At 40.2% G+C, this 21,802-nt stretch overlaps 1 protein-coding gene across 8 annotated transcripts; it reads left to right on the forward strand.

Annotated features, from left to right (window-relative positions):
- The first annotated feature begins 732 nt into the window (after positions 1-732).
- On the forward strand, positions 733-18,224 carry tfap2a (transcription factor AP-2 alpha). Of its 8 annotated transcripts, XM_041190550.1 has the most exons (9): positions 744-834; positions 4,803-4,901; positions 6,914-6,988; positions 7,252-7,683; positions 10,243-10,294; positions 12,502-12,733; positions 13,453-13,571; positions 16,048-16,189; positions 17,875-18,224. In XM_041190550.1, exons 1-9 carry the CDS (start codon positions 802-804, stop codon positions 18,164-18,166), a joined length of 1,476 nt encoding a protein of 491 aa, XP_041046484.1. In that variant the 5' UTR covers positions 744-801; the 3' UTR covers positions 18,167-18,224. The 8 variants fall into 8 exon arrangements, with proteins under 8 accessions (XP_041046490.1, XP_041046484.1, XP_041046487.1 ...); XM_041190553.1 differs by lacking the exon at positions 6,914-6,988; XM_041190554.1 differs by lacking the exon at positions 4,803-4,901 and having other exon boundaries at positions 754-834.
- The last annotated feature ends 3,578 nt before the right edge of the window (positions 18,225-21,802 follow it).

Below are 21,802 nucleotides of genomic sequence, written 5' to 3' on the forward strand. Positions count from 1 at the left end.
TACAAATGCTGATTAATATGTTGCGCCGATTGTTATTTTGACGCGGGCAAATACAATCTCAGACCTTCGGCGCATTAATAATAATTCGCTTAAAATAAACAGCGGCAACCAAATCCCCACGTCATCGCATTACTGGGAAAAGAAGTAAATGAAAGATACACACTGGTTCGATTGTACGTGGCTTTTGTCCTTTATGTGAAAAACAGGTCCTTTTTTGTTTGTGTACAGGTAACACAATGCAGGAGCGAAAAATAAAATGAGCAAGGGAAATAAAAAAAATCTATCCAACCACTTTGTGGAGGTCCATTCCTTCCCCTTCCCCTCTTTTCACTTAATGGCAACTTCGCCAACTTGTGCATAAGCTTCTCCAAGCACTCTACCTGTGCTTTCCTGCTGGCCGCTCTTTCCCTGTCTCCATCACCTGAACCCCTGCTTCACAAGGTCCCCAGTAATTGCAGATGCCCCTGTCTATTTGGGAGACAATGAGCTTCCCCCAGAGTCACCAGAGTGCAGCTTCTTTCGGCCATGAATAGCTTTTGTTGGTGCTGTTGGTCAGTTCGAGTTCTGGTTGCTGATGGATGTCCTGGACGGAAAGGTACATGGTCGTTGTAAATCCATCGGTGCTGAGACAGGCTATTTTTCGAAGCTGCGAGGTACTAACATTCCTGACGAGTACGCAGGCGCGGGCAGGTGGCACCCAGCACTTTATGACCAGGTGAGATGATCCTGTGGAGGTAAAAGGAGAAATTACTCAACAGCTTGCAGATCTATTGACGACACCACAAGACAACTCCAGGCGATATGTCAATACTGGGCAAAATGGGGGACTGGCAGGTACGTGAGCTTATCTATTAACCACACTCTTTCAGCATTAGTACATAAGTTCCAATAGCTGCTGAAAGTTGCTATTTATGTGCTGTCTAATGTTTTATCATTTGTACGCTTAAAATCAAACCAAGGAATTGGGACAAAGAATTGCAAACTGCAATAGAGGCCACTCTGAGCCGAAACTTTCTATCAGTACTTCCATTCGTACTTACCTGAATGACGTAACTGATGCAAAAGTCGAATAAAAGAGAACTTCAGATATTCCAACCAAGGCTCGTGCAGTCAAATCTCGGCAAGCTTGAAAATGCATTGCAGCTTGTTTTGTTTCACTGGGCTCTAGAAAGGGACCTTTTTATAAATATGCCTTAAACCTTTGGTTTGCCTTTTCCCTCCTGTGATTTGAATTGATTTTATAGTCAGTTTACCATCGGCGCTGCACTCCCAGAAATGTAGAAAGCAGTCCAGTGCAATCATCGCCATGTTATAACGTCTCCTAACTTGGGGCCAATCACAATGAGATTAAAAACTGGGAAGATTAACGTCCACCTTAACATTGCGACTGTGTGGCCGTTTCATTAGTCCGCTAGTTACATAGAACAATGCAAGTCTTGGGCAAAAATAACTCGTTTTCCAGGAAAGATTGAATTTCAATTTTCCCTTTAGATTTTTCTTTTTAAATACCGTACGCATTGGCGACTGGATGTATACTACCTTTCACAAACACGCTATTTGATTCAAATTCACTGGAAATCCTACTTAATAGCCAATTACCTTTACATGGAGATTGAGGCAGCTTTGAATTTAAATATATTTAGTATCTATGTCAAACATTTGAAGTATATAACCATTCGTGTGTATATATACAAATGTATTCCTGTAAAACCTACGGGCTGTTTGTTCGTACAAAACTTACAACCTGACCGCATTGTTTCATGTTTGCCTAGGCGTTCTTAAAGATTTGGGGTAGTGTGAAACTGTGTAGTATTATTTGCGGGTTTCGACTGAAGACTTATGTTATCCACAATTATCCAGATAATTGATTATAATTTAAAAGTTGGAGTCAGTTATAATGCTGTTCTAACTTTGCTGCAGTTAATGATTGGGAAAGGAGGGACACGTTCGACGTATATAAATTCTTACGAAGTGATAAGGGGCATTCTGTCTCAGCTGAAACGAAAACCTAAGAAAATGCTTGCTAGATGCTAATTGTTGACGCAGTTATCAGTAGAATTTATTGAAGTCCACATACAAGAACCATAGTGACAGTGGTATTAAAGCAAACGTAATTGCAATATTGTCTTGTGTCTATCTCTAGTGTGTTTATTCTTTCCACTGCCGAACGAAAATTTGTCAAAATGTCTAAAGCACACGTATAGACCAGGTATTAGTAATGGGTAAAGAATGTCGAGGGATAATTGGTGCACCATTTTAAAATGTTGACATTTTATATTATATATATATGTATATATGCATCACACACTTTCAATTTGATTTAATAGTCAATGTAACTACAACAGGTGTTTTGAAATATATTTTTACCCTATTCTAAAAAGACAGATCTGGTGAGTAATTTTTAAAATTAGTAGGGAGAAGACGTTATTGTATGTAATGGCGTCCCACCACCTACGCACAGTTTAAAGGGGATTGCTGCATTTATTTTAAAAGTAAAATACTTAAACCCAATAAACAGATATGAACATTTCCCTCCCCATAGAAAATCGCTGCCACTTTTTTTTAAACGAGGCGAACGTCGTTATGGCTACATGAGTATAGAATTACATTTAATTAAAAGTTCAAATTGGGGAGGGGAGGGGTTCGAATAAATTTCACAGGTTTAGGTTACTCAAGAATTGCTTTACAAAAGCGAGAAGTGAAAACAATTCCAAAGCTGTTGTGTCAAAAATAGCTCCCACTCAACAGGAGCGTATTTTAATTATTCATAGCCTTTTGATATACCAGTCAATTAGAGGTTAATTTTATATATTATTCTCAAATAAACCCGCTGCGTTCATTTACTCCACAACGAGTCTATCAGAAAAGGAACGATTGCGTTAAAATTAAAATGATTTTTGTAGACCAGTAGTCTACAAAAGGCCAAAATAATATTATTTGAGAAATATAAGGTAGACCTAGCAAATATTTATGCTTTAAATTCATCGACGTTTACAACACAGGTAGAACAGAGAAACTTTAAACCAATAATTACATAAACTCGTTATCTGTTTTGATTCCTGGCATTACATTTTGGGGGGACCTGTTTTCTCTTCTACTGTCAAACTGAAAATGAGAAATCCCAACTCATGCAAACGGCTTGTTATGAATAAACACTTAACATTTGAAAGTGAGCAAATGACACTTTTTTCAAATAAGGTAGAAATACTGCTCTACTGTCTGCAAGCGCCTCAGGCTAACAGAAAGCTGGTAGAATAAAATATATATTAACTGTGTTTCTTTCACATATAACTGCATAGACAAGTGAAAAAGAAACCCGGGTATAAGCAAAAGATGTTCACCTCTTAGCCGCAGTGCTCACTGTGACCCGCGATAGGAGTTATTTTTCATTTTAATTTCAAAGGATTTGGCCTTTTGGAGCGAGGTGTTCTGAATCGGTTGATATCTCGGGCTCTCTAATTAAAGACAATGGATTCTGATGACATCTTTGTCCCAGAGCTCCACCAAAAATGGTAATGAAGATTAGCTGAAGACGACGCCTAGATCTGATCACCCAGATTACCTGGGTTGATAGTTGGCCTTACACACTTTGTCACCCTCAATGAAAGACCACGTATAACATTCTGTCTCAATTCATAATTCAAATTCAATTGGGTATTTATTATGATAATAACTTCAATGCAAAACACAGTGAAGAGGTTTGCAAGACGGCGCTAGGTCGAAATGCTTGCTTTTAAGTAACCATTTATGCATGGATTGAATAGCTACATAACAAACACGATTTCCACTTCAATGGCAGAAAACCAACACTCTACACGCTTGCTATTCAAACCTGGTAATATCAAAGAGAGGGGAACTCCGAAAGAAGTTCTCGCTGGCAAACCTACCAATTCAGAGATACGGCAGAAGCCACAACCACCGAAAGAATCTAAGCACTACCACTAAAAGAATCCGATTAATAATGCATTTTAGCACTGCTGAATTTTGCTACTCTAATAAGCTTAAAAGTTTCCTGGAAATAAATTGTGAAAGCAGTGATAAAATTGCCCTTTCTTTAGTCTGAATTTTCCTGGGGTGATGCTTTAGCACAAAAAACATTAGCAAAAAACCATGAAATTGCTATCTGTTCGGAATCTATTTAACTACATCTATTGTGAAATGGGTTAACGTTAAATCCATTACTTAGTAGAGGGACACACGAAAGGAAGTTGGGCGCTTGTTGCATAGAGGAATATGAAATTAAAAGCTGTTTGAAAATATGTGCAATATATATATTTATTATTTATTATCGCCACTTCACGTAGCGAAAATTTGAAATGCACTTGCCCTTATTAAAAAAGTAAAGTACAGCACTTCACAGAATTGAGCTCAGTGTTTCAATAAGATTATTATCTTCAAGTAAAACATAAATGCTGTGTCATCATTATTTCTGCTGGGAAAAGAGTTCACTAAGGAAATAAAATAATGTCCTGGTATAATTTGCATTGGCACAATGGAAGGTAAGGGAGGATTTAACTATTTGAGTCTCCAACTCAATACAACAAATAGCTCCATGTTTATAAGCTGCTGTCCACCGCCAATGTGTTTTATGTTGACGTCCATTGCCAGCCGGCAGGGCAAGCTCTCTACCTGTGTCCATTGGAGCAGTAATGTGGTTGAATGAGTGCTTGTCTGGCGTTCATATGCTAATTGGGCTGTTATTAGCGAGTTACTAAAGAGCTGAGAGGGGAACTCGATCGACCATTAGAGGGAGATCTCAGAGCACATACAGAGCGCTAAACCAACACACACTCTCTGTACAGGACTGTCCGCTCTCTGAGACATCCAGTCAGCCACTTTTACACCAATCCATGAGAATGCTGTGGAAATTAGCGGACAATATCAAATATGAGGAGTGTGAGGTAAGCAATTTCATATCAGCTTAAAAAATAAGATGCAGTTTGCCAATGCCCCGTCGAATGCAAGGCATCATATCTCACTTAAACCGAATATTGCAAAGTATTTATTTTAAGCATTAAGCATGTTTTTACAATTATATGTTCTATAGAAAATGAAGTATGATAAACATTTATTTGGGCATTCGGTTTAATAATATTGCAAAATGATACAAACACCGATTGCATTATGTGTACCTCAATCTCTATTGTGTGGCAGTAGCTCACGTTTGTAAACAATACAGCAAACGAGATTTAAGAAATGATACCCTTTAGGTTAAGAATCTGAAGTGTTATCTATTCGGCGAATCTGGTTGCAAGCTTTCGTCTATAGATTCTTAAAACAGTCCCTAAAAAGGGCCGCACGCTGGCGATGTTTGTAAAGGCAAGGCATGTTGTAAAATATATAATTTCCCTGCATTATTGTCACAGAACACCGCGGCAAAGTAAAAGTTTGATCAAACAACTGAAAGTGTATTTTTGCTGTAAACTCCAATGTAACATTAATATTTGTCTGCATTTTTAATAAACGCTACTTCCCCACTCAACCCTCCCCCCCACCCCCTCACCACCACCACCACCAACCACCCTCCCCCTTCCAAAACCGCCCATCGAAACATTGAAATCTGCACAAAATTGTCTCGCTGGTCTGATCAAAGGTTTTGTGTGATATGTGCGAAATGGCAGCAGGCGTTAGATGGTTATGTCTAAAGGCCGTGAGTGTGCCCGGATTAAGAAAGTTGATCTCCAGAGTTTGCTAGGTAATATTTGGGGAGTTATTTTGGAGTTGTGCAGCCAGTCAAACGGGTTTGTACAGCAGACTGGGAGACAGCTCACACCACAGGCTAAACCAAGCAGTCCTCTAGTTTCACTTTATCCTGGAACTTAGCTTCGGATTTTTTTTAAAAAAAGGAGGGAGCGGGGTGGTGGTGGAGAAATAAAGAAAGCTGAGAAAAGTAGGAGCGATCTTCCGGCGGAGGAGGTTACCGATCAAAACTGAAATCGGTTTATTTGGAACGGGCTTCGAGCTGAGTTTAGACAAAAGTGTTGGTTTTAGGACCTCAGTAAAAAGCGGCTTGCGTAAAAGTGCGTGAAAACGAATGAGGGCTTTGGAGACTCCATAGTGTCTCTGTCGCTCCCTCTGTCTCTTAACTTTTAACCCATTGCATGATGGATCAGACTAGTCGTGACCCAGGATCAGGGCAGCACACATCTCCGGGAAAAGATCTCAAAAGGAAGAGGGCTGAAAGCTCAGGTAGTCTGTCCTCAGTCAGGAAGCGAGTGGCGGCCGCCGACATGCCTTTGGCGTTTTCTGGATTTTCACACGATAACGAGGTGCAAATTCCTTCCCGAATTTCTCTCTCTCTCTCTCTCTCTTCCTTTCCTCCCATGTCTTTCTCTCTCTCTCTCTCCCACCCCTCTCCACCCCTTCTTTCCTTCCCCCTCTCTCTCTCTCTCTCTCTCTCGCATGCCCTCGATCACTTGAAAATGTTCTCCTCTCTTCCCTGTGATTCGTCAGAATCAGCAATGTGTGCCCCTCTATTCTCTCTCCCTCTCTCTCTCTCTGATTAGATACACTGATTCAATGGACGTCATTTATAACAGACACAGCCTTTAGTTGCTTCCTCGCTTCACGCCCGATTTCCGACCATTCTCCACTTATTAAGTATTCGTGTAATTTTAATAGTCATGAATATCTCCTATTATGTACTGAGCTGAAGCCGCGGCTCGCCGTTGTAGGAGGAGAAGAGGGGGAGAAAAAGAAAAGTTTGAAAAATCTATCGACGTGACGCCCCGAAACTAGACACAATTCTGATCAATTTTTTTTCCCCCTGTTGTTGTGTGTGTTGTCCCCAATGAAGAATTTTTTCAAGTTCTGATGGATTCTGCTGCCTTACTCCTGCATGTGACTCCCCGGCGTTGTGATCGTATTGTAGTTGTATAGTACTGGACTGTTTTTTTCCAATTTTCCACTCTAGGTATCTCTATTTTTTCCCCCTGACGAACTCAGATCAGACTGTCCGCAGATGTTAGTGCACAGTTTCTCGGCGATGGTGAGTTTCATAGTGAGATGACACTAGATTTAAACCGAGCCCCAAACTGGTAGTAGCACTTTCGATTTTGAAACCCTAGCTTACCCCCTAGGAGGGTAATATTTTTGCTGAATTCTACCCCCTTGTGATGCTTTTACAATTACTGTTGTTACCTTTTAAAAAAAAAATCTATGATTGCGACCCTGCCCACCGCAAACGAAAATGTAATGTCACTTGATGGTTTAATATTTTTAATGTAACTTTCATGTCTCATTTCATTGCAGGATCGGCATGATGGGACTAGCAATGGGACTCCACGTTTACCCCAGTTGGGGACGGTCAGCCAGTCTCCATATCCGACCGCCCCGCCGTTGTCTCACACCCCTAACACGGACTTCCAACCACCCTACTTTCCACCTCCGTACCAGCCCATCTACCCGCAGTCGCAGGACCCCTATTCCCATGTGAACGACCCCTACTCGCTCAACTCGCTGCACCCGCAGCCGCAGCCGCAGCACCCGACCTGGCCCCAGAGACAGAACCAGGAAGCGGGGATCCTGCATCAGCCCCGCGGGCTGCCACAACTCGCCGGCCTGGACCCGCGGAGGGAGTACCGGCGGCCCGAGGTCCTGCTCCATAGCACCCACGGACTGGACTCCGGGCTTGGGGAGTCACTGCCCATCCACAGCATCGCACACGCCATCGAGGATGTCCAGGTTGGTCCAAAGCAAACCCTTTGGAATTCTTACTTTTGCTCCCTTTTGATCTTTAATGAGCCGCTCTCGAATTAGCAGGGATTTTAATTCCGCCCCCCCCCCCACCCCTGTACAAAATCTGCTTTCGTGAACACTTGATCTACTCAAGATTTAAAACATAAAATCGGCAAGTCGAGACATATGTCAGAGCAGGGTTGTATATTTTAATGTCAGCTGGGAAAAAGCAAGTCTAAAATGTGTTAGGTTTTTTTTACAAAATGCCCACTACCAAATACATGAGCTATAAACGTGCTAAATGAGAGCAGACCCCTCTCTTGCATAATTAGAAATATATATAAATCTTCTATTAATTAAATTTAACATCCGTCGTTTAACTATATCAATTTCTTGCATTTATGTAAATGATTAGTTTCCTATAGGGTAGATTAAATTGCACGGTGAGTTTTATTCAATATTTCAACTTGGGAGAGCAGAATTATTTCAATCTGTACTTTCCCGAGTGCTTCTAAAACGGGAATTATTATTTTTTTAAAAAATAATTGGGGGGGGGGGATGCCTTAATTCTTCCTCCCACCCCCTCACCTCCCCCAGAAAATAAGGGATGCTTTATTAGCTTTGGCGAGTTACTGAGGACTGGTTTCAATGCCTCTGGTCATTGTTGAATAACAGATCCAAGATTGCAAAAAAATACAAAAAGACATGCTTTTGCTTTGTGTTAAATTGTTCATTTTTATCAGCGTGGTGGTTAACTGCGCTTTTAAATGATATTATATCATGAATCCCTTTCCTTCAGCAATAAACTAGAATAATTATTAGTGTGCTATTACTTGTCTGGCAAACAAAGGATGCATATTAATTCAGAATGAAAACTATCCGCCCTCACGGTAGCTGAATTTAAGGCAATGATTTTTTTCCCCTCGAATCGCTACTTTTAATTTCGTAAAAAAAATGCCGATTTTGAAGCTCTCGTAAAATATTCATAAGCAAGACACCGTCATGCATTCATTTCCAAACAAATACTCATTATGAATGCTTAAAGCGATTGAAAGCTGTTCAACATTCCACTTAATACCTGCGGCTATACTTTACTTAAATGTGACTGGCTCTTTAACACACACACACACACACAAAATCTGCTGTATACAAGCTTACAAATGCAGCCTTAACTGTGTGATATGCGTCTGCACCTACTCCAGGAGAATATTTAACAACAAAGACATAATCTGCTCACAAAAAAAAGGTGTTAGAGAGAAAAGAGAGAGGGAGAGAGAAAAGTCTAAACCGTTCAGCTTCTTTCTGTGCGACTGTGTTTGTGTGATACCGGAATGTTAAAAAAATAGTCCCTGCCTTCGTGAAGTACTTGTTCAGTGTTTGTATTTCAGTAATGTGGGGGAGCCTGCAGATCTGGCTTTGGAATGTAATTATTATTGTGAAGCCTCTTTAACACTCTGGTGTCAATTGTTCAGATTGTCAAAGTGCTGCCAATTTTGTACATCTCTGTGCTGTTGAGAGCAAAACGGGTGTTTAGCGCCTTTAGCCACGATTATCCTGGGTGAAAATATTATTTTACATCACTTTTAAAGCATGTAGCCCCCTCTCCCCCTCCCCCCAGATTATAAACATTTTCTACAAAACAGCTCTTAAGTTAAGAATTTAAAAAAAAACCTCGATAGATTCAGTCACATCTTAGACCGCTGTAAATGCATGGTTGACGTGCACTGAGTGCCAACATTAATTTAAGCAACCGGTTCAAAACTAGCTCGACCTAAAATCAAAAATCACTTGGGGCAAGTTGCGCGTGAATGGTTCAACCACATTTTGAGAAGAAAGGATAATGGAGAATCCACCAATAATGTACCGGGGAACCAGTGTAGGCTATAGATGGGGAGCATATCATAAATAATAATAAAGAAATAAAATAAAAGCTGCATGAATAATGTTAGATGGGTTGCTGATATTGCAGCGGCGATCTGGAAGTGAGTGCTATTTGTAGATGAACTGGTTGTTCTGCAGTGATTGCCAATCGCTCAGTCTCAGTAGAATTCGTGTCGAATTGGCGAACATATTCCGAAACTGTATTGCACGTCGGTGTTGGAATGAACAGACTTGCTTCACTTAATAACAAGGAAATGCTGAGGACAAAAAAATGTATTTCCGTAAGGAACCTGCTAGTGGATGGTCATCAGAACGATTTACCACCCCTTCAACACACGCACACACACACACACATTATATCTTACAGAGAAAAATGATCAAATAAACAGATCTCACAACTTCAGTTGTTCCATCAAGCACTGAAATCCATTCACTATAACGAAAATAGAAAATTAAACCGTGTCCCGTCTTATGCAAATATTGAACAAAGAAAGGGAATTATCATTCTGTTCCAGAACGGTATTATCATTTTTTTTTTGCTCAGAATAATGGCCCAGGCCCTGGGTGGGTTGTTACAACTTCTGACATGGCTCGGTTTCACGCAGTTCCTGCCATGCCAAAGCTTTGTCTGCAGTCTTTATTGCCACAAGTTTACGGTAGTATTCTTTTTAAATTCCGTTTCAGCATGTTGATGACCAAGGCATTAACATCCAGGACCACACCGTCATTAAGAAAGGCAAGTTCCTTTTTTTTTTCAATCTTCTCACCCAACATGTTTGCACAGGCGATACCCAGCCCAGAATAGCTTGGCTGCTTTACTCCAGTTTATTGTGCACAGCATCTAATGTCAAACTAGGGGACTGAAGACAGTTAAGAAACAGCCATGTTGGCTTGCAGGATAGTTGTTTTGATTTGTTCTTGCTGTTATTGGGCTCCGCGAGGGACCCTCGCACAAAATATCCTGTCTGTACATCTCAGGATCTGAACGCCGGTGTGGTTTTAAGGAATTCCTTACTGTTGTGCTCCTTTAATGAGCAAAGGAATTAGGGAGCATATAAATCAAACCAAATGCCTGAACTTGCAGAAGCAATTATACTGTCGATTGGCGTTACATGCTTTTGAGGGTCTGGTTAGTCATGTGCATTTAGACGTGTATTTATTTCTGTGGAGCTTTGGTGGGGAAATGTGCCTTCTTAACCATCCCAAAGACTTTGCTGCTCCCATCGCTAAGCTGTTTATTGTGAAGCTGCTGCACGATTGTTCTGATTTTGATTATATGTAGGTCGACTTAATGTGCATACGTTATATACATATTATATATGGCCCGTTTATGCACACTAATTCCTAAAACTGCAGCTTACGATTAAAAGGTTTAAGTTTCATTTTGCAGCTTCCCCAGGTTTTGTCACATCAAATTACATGTGCAAGGGATAAATCTTAAGAGATGCTCTTTCCACGTCGACATGATAATTGGCTCTTTTATTAGTAATCTCAAGAGTTCGTTTAACTCCTATTGTCTCTATTAGCCTCCCCAGAGCTATTAATGTCACAAGTGATCTATCCGGAACTAGAAGACCGACGTCTTCAAAGATCCTGAGTAGATTTCCAATGGCATAAAGAGAAAGCTGAGACAGTGCACTTGATTACACTGCAAAGATGCTTTTTTGGGGTTTTTTGGGGGGGTGGGTGGGGGATGTGGTGGAACGACATGTACAGGGCAATATTTATAGAAACAGAGCACAGGCAAAATATCTAACCTACATTTTAGACGGTCAGTCAATAATAAAAAATCTACCGTCGATAAATGATCCTGGAGCTAAAGGGAAAGGTCAGTGGATTTGTTGCCTTGTTGGGGTCTGATTCTACATTGATGGTCAGAGTTACCCGGTTGCCTATGTTCAGCCTAAATGCGCCTTTTAAAATCGGAGCACTTGGAGCGTTCCATTGGCAAAATGAAAGTACATTTCGCGCAAAACGCCTGTTTTAAATACCCGTGAACCACCATCGGGTTTCTTTTTGTAGTTGTTGTTGCAATGAGCTGATAAATTGAGCCTCGGATTTGACGTGTTGATGTTCCGGGATGTGTGAGTCTATTTTGCGGTCAGAAGCAATGATTATTTCACTCCCGTGCTGTGTGCTGTTGAAATCAAGGGCAGATGCAACGGGATCGAATTAGCATGAGAATAAAACAACATATCAGCTAGCACATCCTGTCATTGTAATATTTATGACATTGCGAAATAAATACATTGAAATCTATATGGCCTGAACAAGTAACTAACTGCAAAAAATGAATGAAACATAAGGAAAAGCGGTGCTAGGGGTTTAATAGGGTAACGGGAATAGATTAGAATATGTGTTTACTCTTGACTTGTAACATAAGGCACCTATTGAATTGTTGTATTGAATCACAGGAATTTTTTCTATTACACAATGAAAATTACTTTACCATGATATTAACCGACATAATGTTGCAGTATTGGCAGTAAAAGGCCGTAGTTTACATCATAACTTTGGGATGACCGTATTGGTAATAAAGACTTGGCACTCTGCAATTCGAACTGAATGCGTTACATTTTGCACAAATGATCAGATTTTATTTTGTTTTAGTTTTTAAAATGCACAATCTAAAGTCTAATTCGGTGCAGAGGACAGTTTGCAGCAATGTGCATAGTGACTGTTGCTTCATGATATCAGTATATCCCAGTAATGTGACAGAGGCCCTGCTTTATTATCGACTCTTTCATAAAATCTCATCCGAATCGGCCCAATTATGATTATTTTAAAAAAATATATATATTGTGCCGAGTTTGGAGTTGTTGGGTTAGTGGGGGCCACTACTAGGGAGAGTTGTAAAGTGACCATCTGTGTTAGATTATGGAGATGGCAGAGGGGGTGTTCTTCAAGGGATGCTTGTTGATTGGTCTCATGGTTCTGTTTCAGGTCCCATGTCCCTATCTAAGTCTCACAGTGGGGCTGTCACCTCGATCTCACTCAATAAGGACGGGCTCTTTGGCGGGGTTGCGAACCCGAACGAGGTGTTCTGTTCAGTTCCGGGTCGCCTCTCCCTCCTCAGTTCAACATCAAAGTACAAGGTGACAGTGGCGGAAGTGCAGAGACGCCTGTCTCCGCCCGAGTGTCTCAACGCCTCGTTGCTGGGAGGAGTGCTGAGGAGGTGAGGGCTCTTGGTGCGTTGGGCACCTTCCTACACCGCTCCGCTTCATAGAAGAATAGGCTAGCACACACATCAGTGAAATCGCCTTTTTGCAATACATCTGACCATTACATTATTTTAGTAATGCCACCATTATTTATTTTCACTATTTGCTAATTGTTTTTGTTCCCCATCTAACCCTTAAAGGGCAATTATCATATTTTGGACTGAGTAGTTAACATTAGCATTGCAAGTTGCCATTCGTTTTTTTTTAGTCTGTACACACATGTTCCTTTGGTTTAATCGATAGTCTATGACAAGAGATCAAAAATACTGCAATAAATTAAAAACATTTCACAAGATCAACTTCGTTATGTCTTAACAATTTTAAGTAAGATATTTATTGGACAGCCTTCCATTGGACATGTACTTTATTTTAGTTCCCTCACAGTTTAGATGAAACTACCAGTGGACAAAACAGTTAAATCAAATTCATTCCAAATCAAGAAGTGTTGCTTTAGATTATTAAAAGGGTTAAAAGAGTAACTTTTGCTTCATAGCAGAGCAACGACTCCATTAGAAAATTACTTGTAATCTTAAAATTTGCTATTTTTTCGTTTTTTGTAATGGAAATCTCAACGCTTTTAGAATTGCTTTAAGATGTGTTTAATAGGATGTGTACCTACTTTCAGTTTAACCACCAGCTTCTCCCCCCCCCCCACTTTTTTGTTCTAAAATAGGGCGAAATCTAAAAATGGAGGAAGGTCCTTAAGAGAAAAGTTAGACAAAATTGGATTAAATTTACCAGCAGGTAGACGCAAAGCTGCTAATGTTACGCTGCTCACCTCACTTGTTGAGGGTAAGTAAACTTTATTGCATTTTCCTCATATCTAAGCGGAGGCGCACTCGTAAACATGGGATGTGTCCAGCACTGTACCAAGAGCGGGAAATAGTGTTTTTGCGAAGACACGTGCCTTTATGTAACCCACAGCAGCATTCAACAGCCATTGCCTCCTATTAACCCTTCAATGTGGTGACAGGAGTGCACCAGTAACAAAACACTGCCTGCTTTGGCACTGAACATTGTACTGGCTGGGCCCTAGTGTATAAACGAAGCATTCTGCAAGGTTATTAGATGCATGGGAGTGTACATACATAGCCTGGCGTGACCAGATATAGCCAGAGGATGTGCTTGCTGCATGTTGTGGGAATGTATGCAGGTTGTAAATCGCTCTTGTGTTTTGTTTTTGGGAGGGGGTTTGTTGCAAGGCTGGATGAGTTGATTTATGCATTTGCTTACTAATGACTGAAAAATCTTCCAGTGAAGGAGGAGATAATGAGAAATACAAAGCCCCAGTTTTGTTCGTCAATTAAAATGCTGTTTTCGGGAATGTTAAGTTGAAAAAACTAGTGCATGCAGGTCCGGCATCGCAGAAGGTTCAGTGCAGGGGGATCTTCGTTGATGTAATTGGCAGAGTGTGATAATCGGCAGATTATCCCAATACATTAAGTTATTTTGATTAGAGAATAAGAAATAAAATCCTGACCCCCACCACCCACCCCCCACCCCCCCGATTTATTTCAGTTTTTCGTTGAAAACTGGCCTAGGAGTGAAATCCGTTGTTGTATTTCTTTGTAACTGATGCCCATTGTGTGCAGAGTCTAGGTTGTGGTGCGGCCAGAATTGTGTTGAGAACGGTCCAGTGTGTCAGAGTCTTGTGGAGAGTGAGGTTCTTAAAGGAAACCATTACATTAATCTGATTATGGTTCTGGGTTATTATTAGCCAGGAGTGGATTCACGCGTAGATGGTTTGCTGATAAATGTGTGACCAGTTGGATTTCTAAGGGGGCAGGCTGTTGGACTGTGTCCTGTTGTTATTGTTTATGATCTGTTCCATTTTATGGAAACGAGTTGCTGGGACTGTGGCTTTGAAGCACTAATTGGCGCATGCGTCCTTCCGGAGCTGGCTAATGGCAGGAAGCCCTGCAGTAAAACCCAACTGGTTCAGGAAATTAAAACCAAAGACTTTGAAATCAACAAAAAAAGACAGGGTTCTAGGGAATGATGTATTCTAGCCGTTTAAGAGGAGCAGACATATATGTATACAAATGATACCTTTGCTATTTGCAAGGATTGTTTCTCTTTCAAAATGTTTAAATATGCAATGCTTGTACTCTGCGAAACCATGCATTAATTTAATATTATATCAACCAGCTGATTGCAATTATAAAAATTGTGAATCGCTCCCATTGCTGATTCTTTATGGTGCACTGCATTGAACCACAGGGGCACATGGTTTGAATCGTGTTCGTTTAACTAACGTGTTTTTGTTGTATTTCTGCTTGCTCAATGAACTGTTTCTACGCTCTTTAACTGGTCGCTGTAGTTGATCTCCAAACAGTTCTCTTTTTTATATATATACAATGAGCAGAAGTTCAAATATATCCACACAACTCAGCCTTTTACAGAGTGCTGTCTAAAAGTCAGTCTGGGTCTTGGGAACCATTCCGATATAATGTTCCCTTATAATGTTTATGAGCCAACATGTGAAAGATTGCAAACGGCCATTGCTGTACTGTATTACTACAACATGCTTTGTTGTTTAGTTGCATTGGCGTTTACGGAACACAGGCTTAAGTGCAAGAGGATGTTGTATAGACGTGGTTTGGGCTGGTACTGAATGCATGACAACAAAAGAGATATTGTCAATTTATTTGATATTCTATCCAGTTCACTACTTAGCTCCTCGTAATGTCGTTAAATGACTCACTGAAGCTCTCCGAGTTTTTTTTATTGCATGCTTCAAATATTTAGTTTGTGACAAATGGTAGTATAAGGGTTCCAGCAGGGTACTTTTGAACTATTTCTCCTATTATGATGCTGAAAGAAACCCGGAGTGCAGCATGCGGATGTTAGTTATCATGTAATACAATCTAAATATTTAAAGAGACATTACCATTTTTTTGCTGCTGGGCAGTACCAAGAGAAAAGTGATCATTTGAAACAAATCTGCAAACAATATGGCAGGCTACCCGCCTTATCTCAGGCATGTCATTAAATATAATTGACTTAATAAATAGCCCCAACCAAATTTCAATATTGCAAGTAAAAAAAAGGCAGCCATCTTTTACGCGGCTATAAAATGGGTTCGGGCCACTTAAAATGTAATATGTCAAACAATTCTATTAAACATTTTGAGAACGGTTGCTGGCAGTAGTTTGCTTGTTAAATCAATTTAACATTATCAAAACCAAATGCGCTTTTTAAAAAAAAATGAATGTAAAACTTTATGCATACCAACATTTTGCACATTGTCCTTCATTCCTCTGTCCAGGTGAAGCAGTGCACCTTGCCCGAGATTTTGGTTATGTTTGCGAGACAGAATTCCCAGCCAAAGCCATAGCTGAGTACGTGAATCGACAACATTCCGATCCGAGTGAACAAGTGACACGAAAAAACATGTTACTTGCAACAAAGTGAGTCCTCTTTTTAAAAAAAAAATGAAAACTTCAGCTGAGCTATTTCCCCCCTATCTATATTCTGCTGTTAATTGCTCGCACGTGGGATTACGGGAAGGAACTGCTTGAGTTGTGAGTTCAAAATTGGGCAAGGTGAATTATTCTAATGCTGACCATTTGGATCCTGACAAGAGTTTAGGAATATGTGATGGATGGTGAAAGTTTTAACTGCAAAATGTAAGACGGTGGTTGATTCAGGGCTCTCACACCTGATGTGCTAGTATTATCAGTATTAATTTAATGATCCTCTACTGAGAATAGCAGTGCCTGCCTCAGTTGGCGTCCAATGTTTGCACTGTCAGAGGATTGAAACCACTGTCATTTTGTGAGGTCACACATCAGAGAGAATTATTTAAGCCATAATATTTTGCTAGCAGTTAATAAACATTATTTAGCAGTGGGTTGTAGCCGAACTGCTTGGATGAAAAGACATGTGTGAAAAGTAAATTATCTGGGATGAAATGTTGGAGGATTTTTCCAGGCTTGTTTTCTAGCCTTTAATTAAGAATTTGAAATGTCACCGAAGGGCATTGTGCATAAGCGTTGGGAGGCTGGTGCTGCAATTTGTATCGATGGTTACACGCCCACTGAAATAAGCATTCTTTCAAAAGATACAACACAAAAACACCTAGAAATGTGTTTTACATAATTCTAGAGGCTTTCAAAATAGATTAGAATTTCAAACATAACTAGAAACACACACTGCGCTATTCACAAAGCCACACACACATGTACACAATCATCTGATATTAGCTATCTATAATATGTTAAATATATATTCATATTTATGAAAATAGTGATTATTCTATACACCCTTATTACTCTGAGATGTGTGAGTGAAGAACACCTTTGGTTCTCCGTCTCTGTTCCAATTCTCCAATCTGAATTTAATGTGCCAAGTTGTTACGCTTACAATATTTTGCATGGGGTACACACAGTATATCAGAACCCTACAATGGGAGCAAAGATTAGTTCTGGCTGCACGGACATTGCTCTGTGAATAACGAGATTGTCACACAATTGCATTGGCTGATTAACATTTTAAACTGGAATGCGCGTTGATGTCTTGGGGTGCTGGAAAAAAAACCGTGGCCATCATTTTAAATACCTTGCTTTTTGCATTGTCAGTCTGAAATTTAGATCTGGGGCAAATATTGATAACCCTTGCCAGAACTTGCACGCTGGCTTCCTTACGCAGCTGGATGCTTTAAGATAACATATCGGGCATTTGAAATGAAACCGTAATCTGTTATGATAAATTAATTCAAATGACCAGAATGGATTTCATGTCAACTTATGTTCATTTAAAACATTCGTCCACTCAGAAGATCATAAACGTGTTTCCATACATGAAAACCTTGATGGAATCTCCTGAATAAAGTTATTCCTTAAGAGAGCTGTCCATCCTTATTCAGGAGTAAAATGTGTATGTATAAGGCGTTGGGATGTGTTACTTGAAAGGTGATCTCATACTGAATCACTTGTTCACTCTGTACCTGTGCCATGTTTACCAGAGAGGCAGAGCAGAACCTTTCCGGAAGTTAACTTGAGTTCAGTTTAAAAAAAAATGTGCTGAATAAAAGCTCCCCCCCTGGAGATATACAATAGCTTAAACATTGCAACTTGTTACCTCAATTTTTCAGACAAATCTGCAAAGAGTTTACAGACTTGCTGACTCAGGACCGATCTCCTTTGGGAAATTCTCGGCCAGCCCCGATCCTGGAGCCTGGCATTCAGAGCTGCCTCACTCACTTCAGTCTCATCACACACGGCTTCGGGAGCCCGGCTCTCTGCGCTGCAATCACCGCCTTGCAGAACTATCTCACGGAAGCACTCAAAGCCATGGACAAAATGTACATGAACAATACTCCCAACAACCACACGGGCGAAAACCCCAGTAAAAGTGGAGACAAGGACGAGAAACACAGAAAGTAGTGGGATAGTAAAAAAAAAGTACAATTTCGTAAAAATAAATAAAAAAAATAAAAGTTGTCATATAGGTGTGACTGTTTCTCCCTCAACCTGGAACCCGGAGCCTTGGCGAACAGTGCAGGCGATGAAGAATTTTGAACTGCTTTTGAAATGACACGAAAGGTTTCTGAACTTTTTAACCAAGTTAAAACTTCATCGGACTGCCTCCTGATTGACATACCCCCCCGTTGTTTATCTCTGTTAAGATTGTAGTCACAATCATTTAAAGAAGGTAACGAGGATACATTTTATCAGTATTGTGAATAAACTTGAACAGTTCCTCTGTCATAATCATCGTTGTAGAGAAAAAAAAATCCTCTAAGGTAACGGTCAACTTGAACATTTATTGCTACCTGCAGTTCGCGGTATAACAAGGGAAACAGTGTTCATGTATGTATATATTTATTTATGTGTAATTTAATGGGAATTGTAAATATGGTGCGTCTGTTTAAGCCTTTATTTTATTTAACTGGTGATATCGTTTACCTCCTGTTAGTGGGTTTAAAATCTTCATCAACTACAGTAGTTCTTTCCGTGATTTAATGGTACTTATTTAGAAAGGTACTGGGTAAACTATGGGATACACATTTTAGCCCTCTGTAGCATGTTGTGGCGACAAACAGTTGAACAAAATCCAAGAAGGTGGGGAAGGGAGGGGATTGGGGGGGGGGAGGGGGTGGCGAGGGGGGAGGTGGGTGGGGTGGTGAAATCCGAGTTTTATATGATAAGCATCGAATTTAGTTTATAATACCACAGAAATCCGAATTTAAAAAGAAAGAACTAAAATGAAATAAGCATCTGCAATGTTTTTTTTTGTGTTTTAAAATATCCCATGTGTTGTGACAAAGAAATTACCTGACACCATGTCTCCTTCCCTACTGAAGAACCAGAGCAATAAACTGATATTGTCTATAGAGCGGTTTAGTATTTTATTGTTGAACTGACAGCATTTGGGACGACCTGATACCTTGTATGTCCGCTGGCCAAATTGGAAGCAGTTTTTAGCTGTATTATATAGAGTAATGTGTTGGCAATAGTTTACATGCCTGTCGATGTATCATAGCCCTTTGTTACCCAGATAAATAAATATTTGATACACTTTATGTCGATTTTTTTTTATTCAGTGGCTGTCTTTGCCCAGGCGTATTTTAACTTGGCAGTCTTTTCCTGCAGCCCTTCAGTATGCTTTGCAGTAATTGGGTTTAACTCTCCCTTGACAATTGCTCCCCTACAATAAGCAGCTGAACCCATTGTTTCCCTCAAGTACAATAAAAAACTTGAACTTTCAAGTTAGAGTTGAGCAGGCTCGCTCTGGTAGGTTATTGAGTCATAATCAAAATAAATGATAAAACGTTGTGGTGGGGTGGGGGGGGGGGGTGGGGGGGTGGGTGGGTGGTGCGGTTGGGTGGGGGGGGGGTGCGGTGGAGGAGGTGGGAGGAGGGCTGGGGATGGAGAGAGGAAAAAGATGTATTGCTAAGGTCTTCAGTATCCTGAAATAATGTACCTAATGATGTGACAAGTCACTAAATAAACCTCGCAGATTTTCATGATGCGTTGGTTGCCAAATGTCGATTTGCTGTTTAACTCGTTAACAGCTCTGGCTTCCTGGCCGGCATTAATCAGTTTTGCTTTACGGAATAACAGATAACCGGAAGCATATTAATATTTTCCAGCGGCTTTTCCAAACGTGTCGTGAAATATTATGTACTGTTTACTGTCTCTTTTAATAAGCCGACACCGCCCCCTCCCCTCACTGTTCTGTACGTGCTGTTTTTTTTATTGTTATAGTACAGTGCAACCAATAGATTTAACACAATAAGGTTGAAAGCGACATTACCCTTTTTATATTGCATTTTTACAGGCTTGATGATTCGTGAATACAGTAATGTACACGTTATGCACACAGTAATGTTTCCCGGCTAGAGGATGGAATAAGCCTTTGAGATCATTGGCGTTTAACAAAATATATAGAATTTGGGTCGGTATGGACCGTGTTGACTGCAACGTTTAATTATTCTTTGTCAAATGAAAGTTAATTTGACTGTAAATTATAAGCAGGGAAATTCTAAGCCTGATAAACCAGTTAGTGTATGTTTTTGACATAAATGAAATGCACAATGCTAGCAGGTGAGGTGAAGCGTTGTCTATCAGGGCTGTTTTTCTTGGCTAGATCTCAGAATGTGTGTGGGATACTGTACTTACCTCGGGCACAATGGCATTCATAAACAGTATTTCAAGTCTGCTGTTTATACAGGGAATAGACACAAAGCCCATTTTTTAAACATCAAAGCATATTTATTAAATACCAAACGCGACGTCAGAGGAGAGGTGTAAATCCCCGGGAAACATATCTTAATTTTAAATAACGCTGAGTTGACAAAATGACAGAATGAGCATCTTTGCGTTTGTGCGGATGTGGGGTTTAACACAACGTGACACTCTAAATGTTGGTCTCAGTTGATCGAAGCGACGACGGCGTTTTAAAGGAATGAACGGTTTTTAGGGGCTTCGTTTTAATCTTTTAAAGGCGTTAAAAGTTTATTTTTAGCAAGTCGGAACACAATAGTTATGCAGGGAGGAATTGTCACGTTGATTATGGTCTTTATGGCGTTGATTCAATCATGCCTCAATCGCAAGGAGTTAAGGTTAATGAAAAGCGCTTCGAATAATCCCAAACCTAAACAATCTTGAAGCTTACTTAATAATATTTCATCAATTAAATTGCTGCAGTGCGGATCCAGTACTAAAACAGACACAACATTTCAGCTTTTTGAAAAATCAGAACAACCCAGCAATAGCCTAATGGGAGGTGCTGGCTGGCCCAAAATGTTTGTCGTGGTCTTGGTTAGGTTTTTAACGCAAGGAATCACTCTTGAGAGGAGTTGCGATTTGCTAATAATGCCTGTTCCGGGTGGGATCATCAGATGCGCCTCTCTGGTAGAAATTTGTGTGGTTTCACGGCAATGGAAAAACTTATTGGCCGCTGTTGTCTTATAACTCTGCGTGTGTTTATGGGGAGGGTTAGGGTTAATTAGCGCCATTATCAATCATTAATGCTTGCCTAACGTGTCTAAGGTATAATCAAGTTAGAAGACTGAAGTCAACATCTGCTTCGTTCCAATTAAATATTTTATGCTAAATCATTTATTACTTGAACAGCCAGCCTTCCCCAAAGAGGCTGATTGTTTTTGTATCACAATCATAAAATAAAGGGCGCTTAGTCAGTAAAGTGGAATCTCACCTTCAGGGTCCAATCTAAAAATCAAGTAGTTACAAATAACTCTAACCGTGATTTTTTTTGGTATCGTTTTCTTCAGCCAACGTTTGTATTTTTTTTTTAAAAATATACATATAATTTTAATAAAAGTCGGCGTCGCTGACGGTGCTTAAGGGTCGCTTTGTAGGAGTTCGGCTGTGGTCAGTTAGTGGAAGTTGAGGTAACAGTAGCCAAATAAGTCATTAACCTTAAGGGCGCCACAGCACCAACCGGCATTCAGCTCGCTAACACTTTCAGGGTCAGTAAACGTTACAAGCCGATTTCACTCCCCACCCCCACTTCTATGAAGGCGTGCTTAAACAAAAAATTCCATGCAAAAGTGC

Source organism: Carcharodon carcharias, chromosome 6, assembly GCF_017639515.1.
Source record: "Carcharodon carcharias isolate sCarCar2 chromosome 6, sCarCar2.pri, whole genome shotgun sequence".
Classification (NCBI taxonomy): Eukaryota; Metazoa; Chordata; class Chondrichthyes; order Lamniformes; family Lamnidae; genus Carcharodon; species Carcharodon carcharias.

Coding starts and splice junctions, on each gene's coding strand:
- tfap2a (XM_041190549.1), top strand. CDS start 6,102: ATGATGGATCAGACTAGTCGTGACCCAGGATCAGGGCAGCACACATCT. Junction 12,734..13,452: donor CTGGGAGGAGTGCTGAGGAG/GTGAGGGCTCTT, acceptor GTTCTAAAATAG/GGCGAAATCTAAAAATGGAG. Junction 13,572..16,047: donor GCTCACCTCACTTGTTGAGG/GTAAGTAAACTT, acceptor TCCTCTGTCCAG/GTGAAGCAGTGCACCTTGCC.